This window comes from Micropterus salmoides, unplaced genomic scaffold, assembly GCF_014851395.1.
Source record: "Micropterus salmoides isolate LMB-PRFRI ecotype aquatic unplaced genomic scaffold, ASM1485139v1 Ms_hic_scaffold_21, whole genome shotgun sequence".
NCBI classification, from domain to species: Eukaryota; Metazoa; Chordata; class Actinopteri; order Centrarchiformes; family Centrarchidae; genus Micropterus; species Micropterus salmoides.
Genome location: NW_024041262.1, coordinates 18,462,861 through 18,479,273, shown reverse-complemented (window position 1 = coordinate 18,479,273; position 16,413 = coordinate 18,462,861). Strand labels below are relative to the sequence as shown.

General features: G+C 38.1%; 1 protein-coding gene across 1 annotated transcript; it reads left to right on the top strand.

Moving 5' to 3' along the window:
* Positions 1–6,282, top strand: LOC119916265 (cytochrome c oxidase subunit 7A-related protein, mitochondrial). Its single transcript, XM_038736221.1, has 3 exons — positions 1–158; positions 4,558–4,692; positions 5,916–6,282. The coding sequence occupies exons 1-3, from the start codon at positions 87–89 to the stop codon at positions 6,051–6,053; spliced, it is 345 nt and encodes a 114-aa protein (XP_038592149.1). The 5' UTR covers positions 1–86; the 3' UTR covers positions 6,054–6,282.
* The last annotated feature ends 10,131 nt before the right edge of the window (positions 6,283–16,413 follow it).

Below are 16,413 nucleotides of genomic sequence, written 5' to 3'. Positions count from 1 at the left end.
ACTTTCCCTCGACGGTCGCAGCAGGAAGGCCCTTTACCGGTTGATTTTGTTGTGGATGACACTTTTCACCGTCCTTCAGCAGTAAAATGTACTACAAGTTCAGCGGGTTTACCCAGAAACTGACGGGATCTGCACCTACAGCCGCCTACAGCCCTCAGGTGAGACCGGGAAGCGGCGTGTCGGTGAGAGACCGAGTCGGTAACCGCCGGGATGACCTTCGTGTCATTGTGTTGGATAACGACCCAGTATTGGCTTTTCTGTTTTAATGTTAGCTATTTTCACTTCCCATGAAGAGATTTAAAAGTCTCCAGTGCATTTAAATGTACAGGCATGTGTCTTAAATCCCAAACGTGCCGTAGTTTAAGTTACATTACGTGTTTTCTCGGTTGAAAAATAACCAGTAGTTTCCTATCTTGTTATTAACTCACACGGTATTTAAAGGTCACAGCTATCTTCATCTGAACTTAATTTTGGCTATTTCATTCTCCAAATGTGTTGAAAATGTAACGTTGGAAAACGTTCAGACAAACCATAAAAAGCCAGTGGCCTTTGTTCCTGTCTTGAAAACTGCCTGATCAGATAACCTTTTATTTAACATTTTATCCGGAAAGGTTATTTCCTAAATATGGATCTGGCCTTCCTGTGACTTTACAGCCAATTTCGGAATTCAGTGGCCTCTCATAGCATCTGCCAGATGTGACCTTTGTTATTGCTCCTCTGTCCTTTACACTGGAGTGTCCGTGTTATATTGTGATAGTGGGTGATGCTGCCTTCAAGCTCTCCTGTGTATGAAGTTTGTGATCAGTCACTTATCCAACATTTAAGTTATTTTTAATAGGAAGAAAAATGTCCTTGTAACATAAATATTGTCTTGTAATTAAACAAAATATAAAGAGAGAGAGAGAACTATACTGTGCTGTTTGAAATGTTTTTTGCCAGATGTTAACATAGGGCAGTGGTATCCAAATCTGGTCCTTGTACAAAAAGTTGGCCCAAAGTTTTCAGTGTTTTTATATTAAAATGTTTGATAACAATGTAAATACAAGGCTCATATAAGTTTCTCATAAGACAGGCTGCCTGAGTCCATGGTGCTGAATGAAGTCTAACAAACTTATCAGATGTATAATGCATAAATAATATTATGTAGCCTGTTTGACCAGAACTGAATTGTTTCAACAACAGCACTTTTATTAAACCATAAATGAAACAGGCCACTGTTTTTATATGTTCAGTCTGCTGAATTGGCACGTTTTTTCTTAGCAGATACCTGTAGTGCCACAAAGAGGACAAAAAGACTTCAGAGAGATTGTGAATGAAGTAACTCGTTGGCCGCTGAGCTTAACAAATCCGTGATCCAAAATGAAATTGGCTACCACACCCAATCCCTAAACCTTAGGACTCTAGTTACTAATGAGGAAAAATTACATCTACCCTTGGATATAATCCTGAAACAAAGTGTTAAAAATGTACATTATTCAAGAATTTAACACACACAACATATTGAACATATGTGTCTATTGCATGCCCCTAAAAACATAGGTGTCAAATTAACAATGCAGAAAAATTAAAGTTCATAGCTCAATTTAACTGCTGATCCCTGATATAGGGTAATAGAAAGTCTCTCCTTTACCAGCAGTTGTTGACACAGCCTCTTTTTACAACACCAACTGGAATATTGCGGCAACTGCAGCTTTCCCCACTTACTCACCAATTACCAATATTTAGAGCTGGTCATGAGACCTCAGCTTAGTCTATCCTTTAATAAGGATAGCATTTAAGACAGCAACATTCACAATTAGTCACTTTTTAGGAAATGCAGATTTTCCAGTTTAACTAACCTGCATGTGTTTAGGTAAGGGAACCGTCACCAGACACCTAAAGGCAACATTTTTGTTTCTCCTCCTTTGCAGTTTGCTTATTATTTCTCAGCATCTTGCACAGTGCAGCACATGTCCATCTGAAATAACAAGGAAAAGCTACAAAACGTAAAGGCGAATCATCTCTGTATTTCTGGTATAATGCACAAAGATGAGTTCCTGCTGTGAGCAGCTGTAGTTAAGCCTTCTCTTAAATGGCGAGTAAAAATAATCTGCTGTCAGTGCCTCTGCATTTTCATATGTCAGATTTAATTTCTCCGCTCCCACACCATCTGCCTCCACACTCTCTAACAAGGTAACGGGTCTCCCAGTGTGCTTCAAACCCAAGGTGGGTGAGAAGCTTATTCCAAGTGAGAGGATATTAAGGAATCGCACTTCTACTTCACTAACACCACAGTGTACCTCTGGTTTGTTTACCTAGTTTTAACTGTCAGAAAAGTAGAACAGCAGTATTAAAGTTAATAATTTTCCTAGACTGATACAACTGAATGGCTAAATAGCTGTTCCAAATCACACTGATCTACAATTTTAAGATTTCTGGGTGTGAAATGATAAAATGCCAAAAGAATAGTCATTTTACATCTTTTCTAGGAGCAAAGTTTGTCAGAAAATGTTGGTGTTAGGGCTGGACAATATGGGCAAAAATGATCTCACAATAAAAAGTTTCATATCTTTCGATATCGATAATTATCACAATAAGTATCAAATCGTTATTTCTTTCGAGTTTAAAGGGTGATTTTCGTTCCTGAGTGAAAGTTGAAGAAACCGGATGGTTAATTGTGGTTTAAACTTTTCTTTATAGTCAACACTTGAGGCCAAACACAAATCTGAAGTAGAACATTCAAAAAAAATAATGATAAAATCTTTGTCAACAAATATGCATGAGTACAATTAAATAAAAGCTTTGTCAGTCCTTTTTCCCTCAACAAAATTAATATCTTAATTAAAAAAAAGTCCTAAGTCATGTATGATTCAAGTGAATAAAGTCAAACATTTACTGAATATTTGTTGTATTGTTATTGAAAAAAATTATATCACGATATTTTTTGTTATTGTTTTATTGTCCAGCCCTAGTTGGTGTTAATGTCTACAGATATAATGTGTGTACAAAGGTCTGGCTGCATCTGACAGGGAACCCCAAAAATATTATTCATAACAAATTGAACAAGACAAAAAAGCTAGATGTTAATACATTTTAATTTGTTTGTTTATTTGTGTTGAACTGTTACTTGAGGTGCTTTTTAGCAATCTAAGCATTCACTTAATCAGTCTCACAGGAGAAGGTATAACGTGCAAGAAAAGATTTGTTTCAGTTTGGACTTTTAAGAGCATTTTCTGTTACCTTTACTATCAAAAAATCCTAATTAAGGAAAAAGGTTTTCACTGATCGTGACAACCTCGTCTCCTCTTTCCTCTGGAGCAGAGGTTTTTAAACTGAGAAGGAGGAGGGAGGGAGGGAGGTGAGGTGAGAGGAAAATCCTGCGTGAGGTGAAAGGGATAAGTGTACTCACACTTCTTCTCTGAGTCATATGTCAGTCTAATCTGAACAAACAGACATTATACACATATTTTTAGATTCAGTGAGACTTACACTTTCTGAGGATATATTATCTACAATGTTATTACAAGTAAATGTCCACAAATCCGCTTAAAAGTCATGGAAAAAAGGCACTCCATATAATTACAGAACTTGCCTAAGAATCACTGTGTATCCGTTATCACAAGTAATCCGTTGATAGCTGTTTGTATATCTACTGGCACATTACTAACAGGAACTGCTAATAGCCAATTTGGCAAATCTTTAATTGTGTGAATTTGTACACTCCCTAATCTGGCTAAACACTACTGGGCTAGTAACATCCAGAAGATTCTACAGTGGATGTCAACCAGGACCAGACTATTCAGCCTCACGTCGTTAATCTTCACACTCAGTGGTTTCTGCTCAATTGCCGTTATCTGCTAATACAAATCCAGTAGTTGACCAATCCCTCAGAATTTTTGCCACAATTCAGAAAGAATTTCACTTTATATCAGCTATATCTAACTCTTATTAATTTAGTTTCCTCCTGTTCAAATTTGGTATTTGTTACTGGTATTATACTAGTAGTACTAGTTTTAGACTTAAACATTTTAAACATTGCAAAACGCTTGGCATTCTCTATGATGATATTTTCTGTAGGACAGTGCAAAAGGTCTTGGTTTTCTCTACTGGCCAGGCACCTTATTGTTCCCATCCCTAAATTTGAAGATTGAGTCACGGAGGCACAAAACTGTATCAAGCTGGATCAAAAATAAATCCGCTAAGGTCTCGGAAAAAAATCTTTGAGAATGTTGGTTAAACAACCTTCATCCCCTCCCCTTCCTATTCTTTTCCCGTTTTAAAAGATTTACTTAAATTACAATTTTCATGAGAGGGCAGGTGGATAGATAGGGTTATTTGCTTTTTGTAGCTGTTAAATGCTGAAAGTTATAAAGGATCTGATAAAGTTTGTACTAGGATCCTAGTTCCATTCACTGTGAATCGAGTTTTTCACAGTAGTAAAACATGAAGAAGCCAGAGGGAGGTGAATAATTTTTATAGGTACTATAAATATGTCATAAGTAAATTTGTATGCGTGTATATTACTAATGTTGAATTAGAATTGTGCATTGTTGTGACCAGTTGGTTGTTTTTGTTCAGGGGCTGAGGCCAGGTGTGCCAGCAGAGTCCCCAACCATGATCTTTGCCACACCCACCAAGGTGGTGTCAGAGGCCGGGGCCACAGTGGAGTACATGGGAGCAAACAGGGTTCCTGACCTCCAGAGGATATTCCAGGTAATGAAGAACATAGTTAAAACAAAATGAATATATTTTTTCTTCCTGATTCTCAGTGAATTGGCTTTTGTTAATTCAAAGAAGTCCTGAGAGTAAAGGTTTGTGCCAAAGTGGCTGTCTGATGGATCAGACATTATCAGTCAAAGCACTGAAGATTTATTCATTTCAGGCAATGACTGGTATTTATTTCGCTCTGTTCTTAATGGCCTTCTGCTTCCCCCCTCTGTATTCATCACACAAGAGGCAGTGAGGGAAATAATAAGAGACTCTGAAGTTAGGCAGAGCAATCAATCAAACAAATGAAAATGGCAGTATTGATTGCTGCAATTTTCTAATTGCAAGATTTTGTTTTTATTAAAGCGAAGGTCTTCCAAATCAGATTACATACTGGAGAAAAACTTTTTCTTATAATGAAACTCTTTATTTTATTATTTCCAATAAAATATCTCACCAACAATTTTTAAGTTCTGAAAATGTCTGTGAAGATTCTCAGTCATCCAGGTCTTACTTATCCACGGTGGGTTAAAATCAAGGGCAACTGGACTTGGTTTGGCCTCTCATGAGAGGCTTGTTCACTTCTCACTAACTGGCAGGGAATCCCAGCTTTTTAACGTCTATGAGGTCATTATCAAGGTGATGGATATCGTTTAGTTTAATAGTGCCTGGCTGTTCTAACAACAGTCGTTATGGTTGTCAGTCACCTGAGACCATGTCTGAATGACCGTTGTCTGAATGTGAGCACGTGTTCAATCTCCTGGGAAGGGATGAAAGGACAGCGTTGTAAGTGGAGGATAAGTGGTGTTGCAGCCTCCTCTATTGATAGATGGTTCCTCTACTAGGGTGTAGATGGCCTCTTTGACTCCTCTTTCAAACCATCTGTCCTCCCTATCCAAAATATTTACATCGTTGTCCTCAAAAGAGTGTGCCGTTATCCTTCAAATGTGAGTAAACTGGAAGGTCTTGACATTCTAAAAATGTTTTTGTAGAAATAGAAGTGGATTTAGATATAGATAATAAGATAATTACTTAGAGGGATATGGTGTTCTGACACAAACAATATGGTGTTCTGACACAAACAATAAAAAATGTTAACGCTTTTGGTTGGATTAAATTGTACACTCTGTTCTTTTCATGATTTTATTTTTCACGTTTTCCTCCTTTCTTTTTTTTTCTCCAACCCTCCCCTGCGTCCCCACTCGGCCCCCTCCTGTTTCTTCTCTCAGACGTCAGACGGTATCCCCATTCATTTGAAGCGTGGCGTTCCCGACAGGCTACTGTACCGCACCACCATGGCTCTCACCGTAGGAGGTGCTCTCTACTGTCTGGTTGCTCTTTACATCGCAGCCCAGCCCAAAAAATAAGTGACCAACACAAGCCTGGGATCTTTCTGTAACATCTCTGACATGTTGCCGCTGCAATACATCAACCCAACATTCCCAGACTCCATCTGCCCTCACCACGCCACCTCTCGGGACTCATAGATGAGGATTATTCGCCGCCAGAACATCACAGCAACACTATAACAATAATGTCTGTCTTCTTTATAAGAAAAAAAATCAATAAATTTTAAGGGTAAACAAATATAAAAGATTCTCTGAGTTTAAGCCTTTTTTCCCCCATATTGTTTGTTTTCAACTCTACATCTGTTATAAGATGTCACTGAAGTGGCACTCACTGTTGCAGAGGTGTTATTATTTCCAGTTAACGGAAGATGCGGGGACATAATGCATGAAACTGTCTACAGGGTGTAGAGAGCTGCATCATCTCTCTGCTCTAACATTTGCCAAAATACAAGCGGAGACGTAAAGATTTTTTATGCTCACAGCTTTTGTGTTAGTGCACTGATTAGCATGTGTGGGCACGAGGGAGCAAGCATGATGGAGACACCCCGTCTGGAACATGGCTGCTGCTCACTTGGCTTAAGTACCGTCTCATACAGTATTTACGAGTGGGCCCTGGTGTGATGTCAGATGCTTCGCGCCGAGTTGGGAGGGAGGGAGGTTGTTTCAGACAGACATGTTGGTAGTCCCACATCAAGCTGTTGAAACACTGATGATAATCTAAGTCTCTGCATCGTCTCTTTTGCCTTGATGAATGTGGAATGTTTTTTTCTTCTTTTGCATCCTTTGATATTTTTAGGCAGTAGGTTGACATGGGCAACATAATACTTGTACAGAAACAGGGTCTTTCAAAGACGAAATGTGTTGCATCTGATATGGCAAAATACATTCTCTAATCAAGTTTTTAATACAATCCTGTGCCCCTGCGTTAAAAAGGAATATTTTTATATTAAAAAAGGACAAAAAGTATTGTTAATTATCAAAAATAAAAGTAGTTATTATGCAGAATGGCCCATTTCAGAATAATTGATATTACTGGATTATCATTATTGATGCATTATGTGTACATCAATTTAGGTGGAGGCTCGTAGCTTGTGTATTTCCTCCTGGGGATCAAGAAATAATTTTCTTAACCTATAATAATACTTTATTTGTTTATTATATTTTGTGTTATTAATCTGAATCTGCAAAGTTTCTAAAGTTATCAAATAAACGTAGTGGAGTAAAATATGAATTACAATATTTGCCTCTGAGATGTGGTGGAGTAGAAGGAGAAAGTAGCAGAAAATGATAATACTCCAGTATAGTACTTCGAAATTGTACATATGAGTATATGTATTTAGTTGCTTCCAAAAATACAGCTTTTTCCCAGTATTTTACACAAAAGTTTATTTAATAGAAATGACTGTCCCGGTGACTGATTATTTTAAAGAGATTCATCCTATTCACAAAGTTTATCCAGAATATTGCACAAGTGTACAGACCGCAATCAACTTCTATTCCAAACGTTTTCATTATTTCTTTTGCAATCTGTAGCCAAGGTTTATGAAAAAAAAAAATAGTTCAAAACAGTTAGGCTTTTATTAATTTTTTTTTTTTACCACACTGCCTCTGGCATTTATTGTGTCCATGAGAACCACTTTGTATAAATATAAATTTTTTTGAGTTACAACACTTTATATTGGGTTCTTCAAACAGGACCTTTAGTTGATCTTACCCGGGTATTCTCATGTCATTCTCAGATGTTTATTAGCTTTTTTATTCGTGATAGTAGATGTTTGCTGTCTTTAATCTTAAATACATAATTGAGAATATTGACATTAGGCTAAAACACAACATAATCAGTATAAATTATGACGACCCTCACAGGTTCAGGACGTGAATGATCTGAGGGAAGATACTCCTCCTCATCCTCTGTGTTTTGGCCTTCAGGCAGTGTGGATTAGATGGTTAATGGTGTCGTCCATGACTCTGGGTCAGAGGTAGTGAGGAGGTGATGAAGCCTCTCGAAGCACTTCACCACCACGAAGGTCAGAGTTCAGTCAAACTAATCATATGTTTCAATGCTAAAGCCCATGCTGAAAGCAAAAATAAGAACGAAGTGAAGATGACTGCAGTACAGCCCTGACAGAGCATCAAGATACCAAGTGTCTGCTGATTTCTGTGACTTCAGTCAAAAACTGTAAATGATTTGCAACAAATGTTAGATATGATGACTTTATTTTTGCAGTGCGCTCACTTAAAACTGGACCAGTTTCAACAAATGTTGTCCCAATCAGTTACATAGATATGAAAACAGGTTGAAAAACACAGAACGTAGCCTTTAAGGTTATGTTGTAGGTCCTGTTAGCTTAGTGTATTAGCATGCTAATATTTGCATAAATGCACAAAACACAGAGTATAGCAGAGGTGGATGGGAATGCCATTAGTTTTGGAGATATTGTCATAAACCAAAATATGAGAAAAACATTATTGATCCCTGAGAAATATTGGACTAATTCAGTGTTTGACAATGATGATGGGATGGCGCTAAAGGAAAAGTGAGTGGATCACCAGCATCATTACAGTTCATCCTGTGTGAACAACATGTCCGTACCAAACTTCATCTTATTGCAATCCATCCAATGGTGGTGAAGACATTTCCCTCAAAAACACAAATGTCAACCTGCTGGTGATGCCAGATAAAAAATCAGGGCATCACCAAAGTTGTTAGGATTCATCCTCTGGGAAATCTAAAGACATGCTGCTAGTGGGCAATCACAAGGCTACAGTTCCTACTTTGTTCATCTGATATTGTACAAACAAAAACACCCACATAAAGCGGACAGGCAGAACATTAAACTCTTACATGTGTGTTTAATTTAAAATCCAATTTACTGGAGTACAAAGCCAACTAAACAAAAAACTAAAGAAGATATTATGGATGCAAAAGTTTTATTTATTAAAATATGTCAACCCTGGACTTCCCTTTGTCATGGCATCAATACCTCACACCCTGGGGAAAACCTTATGATGGATAATTGATCTCAGCCCCGATTTGAAAATGAATAATTTGACCTTGTGGGAAATGAGTACCATTAATAACTAGAGCCACAATGCATAATTTGTGTTTTACTCCGAACATCCCATCCTACAAAGCACAGTGCAGAGGACAGATACAGTGCTTACATGCAAGTGTGTTCCAACTATGAGCTAGTGGTGGTGGTTGTATTAATATACAATGATTCTGCTGAAAATGCTATAGAAGAGCTGCAGACTCAATACATATAATACAATACAAAATATATTTAGATTTTATTTTTATTATGGCTAATGTCCAATAAATAGATACTGTTGATGTCTATGTTTATTGGTGACATAAATGTGTTGAGTTCCTGAATGTCTAGAATAGCACTAATTTATAATAAAATCACTACTCTCTATATAGTAATGTGGGTAAATGAATATTCTTTAAACTAAAAACACTTGGCATATCAAGCAATACCTTTAAACTGTGAGGTTCCATTCACTACAAACGGAAAACCTGTGGTGTGCCTTGTTGAAGAAATATAATTTGAGTATTGGCTGAATTAATAGCAGAAGAATTAATTAGACTAACCCTGCATTCATGTTGTGTTGGAATAGTTAAAAAAAAATGAGTTCACCACTTGGAAAATTTAAGTGAACGTGCTGTCAAGTCAGAAAAACAACTCGGAAAGTCTGCGGAAATTTTGGTACACGACCAATGAGTTTATATCATATTACACACAAAGATAGCAGCTGAAAATCAATGTTGGCTTAATGGTAAGAAGCTCACGCACGTAATTTGTGCTGTCCATGTTGAGTGACTTAGATCAGTTAAAACTGCTTGGTAGTTTCCATGTTGTTTACACATTAAAGCTCATGAACACTCTGAAGTCAGACGAACAACTTTCCAACTCACTTGGGACATGGGACCATCCGAGCAGCACATAAATGCACCACTATTTACAAAGGGGTGGACCTTGACCTAATTATTCTTTATTCCACAATATTCACAATCCACAAATTGATTGTTACCATGGCAACATGGCTCAGAGACAAGGGTGACTAACAACTCAGTCTATTTCCGTGCTTACTAGCTGGCATTAGACAAAAGTAAGGCTACTTCAACACTAATACATTTTCAGTTATCTCTATATAAACAAACGTTTTAACACTGTTTCAGAAATAAACTCTGTCCATACCAGAGACTGTATGTAAAGATGGACGACATGACAGATCTCCCAAAAGTGGGAGAAAGTGGAGCTGCATCGTCCATCGTTATGTAGGGTCTATGGTCTATACTAACATGCCTGAAAATGCTTAACAAATGATCATTCATGTACACTGGGCATGCATGTGACAGTGTAGCTACTCTGCAGTTGGTTGCAGTTGCAGAAAATACTAAGAATAAAGAACAGCAGTGGCGAAAAGTAAGATCAGAGATTTCTTTGCTTGGACCAACAACAATGTGTAACTATTATTTGTTTTCCATGTTGAATGGACCTATGAATTAACAACACTCTGCAGACCAGTCAAACACAGTGGTTCAACTGTGGCCCCATCCAAATGTTTTTAGTTTAAAAACGGAGAATTAAAACAAATACAATTTCTGCCCACACCAGCGTTTTAGCTGCATTTTAGACTTAGCATGACTTATAAGACCCAATCAGAGAACCAAGCTTGAGCGTCTGCGTCATTGATTCTCAAGTCCTCTGTTTTTGCTCATCTTCACTAAAACGCCCTCCGGAGTTTCAAAACGAAAAAACGGGGTCAGCAGCGTTTTCAAACTTCTCTGTTTTAGGTCTTTGTTTTCGTCATTTTAGTCTGGACAGGAGGTGAAAACGTAGCAAAAGGTCTCCGTTTTAAAACGAAAATGCAGTAGTGTGGATGGGGCCTGTGTTTTGCTTTTGATCCTTTAAACCTCTGGTTCGTGTAAGGCAGGCCTCCCCAGGGGGGCTCCAAAAAGTGTCAGGGGAGGCTCAGTGAATGGAAGAGAAACAATGTTACATCAGTTATTACATTCATTTTCAAAAGGAGATCACCTTAATAGCCTAAATGTGTGTGTGATTTGATTAAATACAGACTTCAAAGACACAGTAGTTTTGGGATACTGTTTTCCCCACTTTACCAAAGTCAGAAACTAATAAATACCTGAGGACAGACCTTTTTTATGCATTTGGTGTAGTCTGAAGTTATGTCAAACAGCAATATTAGGCTATCAATTGTTGGAATAACATAATCTTGATACCATAAGCATCCACAAATTGAGGAAACAAAGCAGGTAAATTAAGGGGGGGTTGAGGGGGTGCCTTTTCAAAAGCTTTGTCTGAGGAGAGGCCCATAGTCTCAGACTTGGAAAACACCTGCTTTAAACTAAAGAAATCTTTACTTGTGACCCTCGTGTTACAGCTTGCATATGTCTGAGAATTGCAAACACAGCAGGCCAACATGCTTGCAATGGAAATACCAACATGCAGATGTTTACTCGGTATGATCTTTGCCATGTACATCATTAGCAGTTAAAGAATTTAAAAATCTGAACCAAAATGGTGGACCAGCCGACGGGCCAACAAATCAACAATGCCATCCCTAGAATCACGCAGATAGCGTTGCCTATAATCTCTTGACCATTAAGATTTATTTTGTGAACCCTTAGAGACCTCCACATTGGGAACCACTGGTTTAAGATATCTAAGAAACTGTCATTTAGAAAGTCAAAGTGATTTCCTTGAATTGAAGCTGCAAAATAGGCATACAAAACCTGTCTTTGTACTGTTTATATATTTCAACAAGGAATCCCATGGTCAGTCTTTCATTTTATAAATACTTTTATCGACTATCCTCACACCAAAGCTTTTCTAAGAAAGCATACTTAATGTGCACACATTACACTTGTCATGAGATGAACCTAATATATCATACCAGCTTTTCATCAAGGAATACTTCATCCTCCCCTTAATTTCAACCCTCTGTCTCCCCCTATCCTTGTTGCGTCATGACAGCCCCCTTGAGCTTCCCCCAGTAACAATGAACTCTTTTGTTATCACTCAGCAATAACATGTTTACCACTCACACACAGCACTCCAACTATTAATGAAGCACGCACCAGGGGGAACATGAACACAGAAACCAGGGGCTAAAAAGGTAACACAGGAAGCAAATGGTGGTGTGAGGAGGGGGAGGATGAAAGTGTTAGAAGAAGGCTGTTTTACGGAGGATGGGTGGGACTTCTTAGCAGTACCAGATTGCACTATGAGGCACTCGTCTTTACAACCTTTCCAGTAATCCCCACGTCTTGTAATAAACCAATGCAAAGCCAGTATGTGTAGAATTATTAAATAAATTCATAAATAATAAATGCAGTTTTCAAATTATTATGATGTCATAAATGTTTTTGTGGAAATAAAACACATGTATGCTTTTTGACTTTTTAATAGTGTTCCACAAGTTATACCCATACTGGCTGTAAACATATATATCTGTTCTAAGACAAACTAAATATTTAAGATAGAAAATGTTAAATCCTTTTTACCCTAGGCTTACCACTTTCCCTAGTTGTACTTTATGATGCAGATATTTCACCGTTTCCCCTTTTATTTTAAAGCTGCAAAAAACATTTTTTGGCCACTAGGGGGTAGAAGAGAGTATGAATAGAAAGCTGTTCTATGAAAATCAGAGAATTTCAAATTCAACACAAAGACTGTTAAATCCAAACTAAACATTTAAAGTAGAAAATGCTAAATTATTTGGGGAGTACATTTGCAGTGGACATGATTCTCACTCATAATCCAACAGTTCTGGATGAAGATTCACTGTACTAGGCCTACTGTGAACTTCACAGGTCTGCAGCTTATATATATATATATATACATATGATATTATCTGTTTAAGGAATGGAACCAAACGGCAATGGCGACTGGACAGAAAATTTGAGTCTCTCATCAAGCCTTCTCAAAATTGGGTGACTGAGTTAGGAAAGGTTGCTGCATGTGAAAGAATGTTATAAAGAATGTGTAATAGGACAGAAAATGTTTTCCTCAAGCAAGGCATAAATGTGTAAGCAAAAGGATGAGATGGAGGCACACAAATGACATTGATTTCGACATGGGAGCTAAAATTTATTTCTTTCACTCAGAATTTTATTTTTTTCTTTATTTCTTAGCCACTTTGTATTTTAATTGACCTCTCATGTTTCTGTGTTTGGGTGAGGTGGGAATGGGACATTTGGGATGTTTTTAAAAATGATTACTATTTTTTTCTGATGTAATGTTAAATTTCAAAATAACAAGACAAATGCTACCAGCCCTGTTAGGCTGTACTCTGGCATACCGGTATTCTGAGCTAAATGCTAGCACGCTTGCACTGACCATGCTAATATACTGATAATATTTTCCATGTTCACCATCTGTAAGTGTAGCATGTTAGCATGCTAATATTTACTTACTGGCAGTAGTGGTGCGTTCCATTTGACATGGAAAGTCGGTATTTCCGAGTTTAAAGTTAAAAATTTCAAAGGGAACGCCCCCTTAAGTCGGATTTCCTATTTGGGATGTCAGGAGAACCGCACTGCCCCGACTTTGTGATCCAAGATGGCTGTCAGGGTATCAACAGTTAGTGAAAGCTGTAGTTTATACTGTTTATTAGCACTTCTGTGTACTTGTGACTCATAGAAATGTTCGTACACAAAGTGCTGTCCAGCGGCTGTCTGGACGTGTTGACACAGTGCTAAGTATGACCGCACAATGCGTTTTTTTTATCAACTGGCAAATCAATAGCTAACCTGGCTATTTGTAAACAATGGCTTGCCAAGTGAGGTTTTCCTGCTTGTTAACTGGAACGCCATCGAATCGGGTGTGACATCATTCCCAGCTCCGACTTCCGAGGTAAATGGAACGCAGTATTAACACAAAGTACAGCTGAGACTGATGGGAATGTCATTAGTTTTGCAACTATTTGGTCATAAATGAACATTTTTACCTGATGACGGGTTTTATGAAAAGTAAAAATAGGATTACCAAAGTGATTACAATTCATCCTCTTCGGACCATGAATGTCTGTACTAAATTCCATGTTAAGTTGTTGAGATATTTCAATCTGGACCAAACTGATGGACCAACCAACTGACAACTAATAATAAAACAAAATCATTTCTACTTCCCACTCTACCGTCTCTTAGATTTAGATACAAATAGCATTACCCTTATTTTTAAAGCTTAATTAATTGATTTGTGGCCACTAGGGGGCAGAAAAACATCAAGAGATACGCAGCCACCACCAAATCCCTGGTTTATAAAGTTTGTTCTGGCTAATGCAAAATATTTTGACAAAATTCAGACATGAAGCAACATTAATATTAATTTGGTGTCATGTTCCTGGTCACCCCATGAGTCTAACTCACACTGCTTTTCACTGTAGTTTGTAGTCTTCAACAACTCCTCAGTAAAGTATCTGGCTTGTTAGACTTTCTTCACTAGCTAGCTTTGTCAGTCTTTCGTTTGGTGCTGGGCTGGTAGTGTATTATCTGGGGGTTAATCAGACCTTGCTTGCTGAAAACAGGAGCCTGCTGCAGCTGGATACAGAGCTGTGAGGCCGAACCTTACATTTAATTTGCAGGCTGTAAAACCAAGATAGTCTGAAAGATCTTTTAAAAGCTATATAGAGGTGCATAGCTGGGTGTTAATTATTTGTGTTCTCAGCTGCATGAGCAATGTTTTTGCATACAGTAATTTGATTCAATGCTACCCTTAAAAAAATATTGATTAAGGTACATTTTGGGTGATCTGCCACAGAGACAGCAGATGATGCGTCTTAATACAGAATAAACAACTCTGTCTGTCTCCCTCCTCAGAGGAACAATGTAGAACACCAAACACAACAGCAGCTTTGCGGGAAAGGCGAGGGAGAGGGGGGGGGCGGGGAATGACAAATTACCTCTCCTCACAATGCCCTGCCACAATAGCACAGCCTGAGAACAAATAATGAATAAAATAAAGTTCTCTGAGATTGAATGAGGAGAGCAATTTGTGAAGCAGTGGCTTTTGTATGCGCAAGAGCGAATGGCCTTCTGCTTGTCTTGCAGATGGAATGACCACAAGTGGAACTGAGCACATGAACAAAGCAACTCCATTCATCTTTCTGTCCACAAAGTACACTGATTACACATATAAGAACACTTCAAGGGACAAAGAGACACACAAAAAAATGTAGTGTGGTGGTGACACAAATACATTCGCAATACTAGGAGGTTGAGGTGAAATCTGTGCGAAATCAGTTTGATCACACACTCTGCTCTCCAAAGGCCTTACTCGCCATTTCCTTTGCTCTCCACAGGTAAAAACATATCAGAACAGAGGTGGAAAATAGAAAAAAGCACAGAGAACAAGGGTAATGGCGGTAACAGCGCGAGGTCAGATTGATTTTCATCAAGAGGTGGAGGGAGAGACTGAGGCATGAATAAGGTCTGCAGATTGGTGTTGTAGGCTACTTAAAAGGCTTTGAAATTCTCCCTCTCGCTGTATGGTTTTTGAAAATGTGTTATTACCTTCTAGTTCCCTAAGGCTATTTTCCTCAGCCTTTCCCTGGCAACAACCTTATGTAAGAGTTCAAACACAGGGTGAATGGGCAGCTTTTCCCCCAGCTCTGTGCTGAAACTGAAACCAGTCTCTCTAATACAACAATAAACATGACTTCAGTTTTGTTTCTTCTTCCACATAATTACTTAAATTGTATTGTATTACAAGTGTCTAGACATGTCTGCAAACAACATCCCTCGTTTACTTTGCGATTTGACGCTGCAATGCAGAAAATGTAATTGTGGTGACTGGCTGGAGGGAGAACAAGAGATGTGGGAGGAAAATTAATGTACCTAAAATGAGAGTAAATCAATATGGTTGCCCGAGGATGTGAAAAGGTGGAATGAGAATGAGAACAGTGGGGGGAGGGGGGTGTTGAAATAGAGTTGGAGCAAGATTAATGATTATTTAAAAAGGAACAGTATTCATCAGTAGTCAGCTTCAGGTGCAGAACGCCGACTGTGTGTGCCAGAATGCAGTAAATTTACACTTTGTCTTTAACTTTATAACTTTCCCTCTAACTCTTGCAATAAATGACCACCCAACCTTAATACTGATTACTCTGCAAATGAGAGTGGGGCTTCATTTCTTCTCTTCATTTAATCTCTGCGCATTCACATAGGAACACACACACACACACACACACACACACACACACACACACACACACACACACACACGGTGATCCAACAGCACCATCTACAGGTTTGAGCATTTTTAAATTTAATCATCCAAAAACCATTCAAAGGAAATCAGTTATAAACTCTATAACTTTTAAATTTAGAATTTAAAAATAGGGCACACTG

What these genes read in the sequence shown, in the direction of transcription:
- LOC119916265 (XM_038736221.1), top strand. Translation starts at nt 87, where the DNA reads ATGTACTACAAGTTCAGCGGGTTTACCCAGAAACTGACGGGATCTGCA. An exon ending in CAGCCGCCTACAGCCCTCAG is followed by an intron (nt 159 to 4,557) that starts GTGAGACCGGGA and finishes GTTTTTGTTCAG; the next exon opens with GGGCTGAGGCCAGGTGTGCC. An exon ending in ACCTCCAGAGGATATTCCAG is followed by an intron (nt 4,693 to 5,915) that starts GTAATGAAGAAC and finishes TTCTTCTCTCAG; the next exon opens with ACGTCAGACGGTATCCCCAT.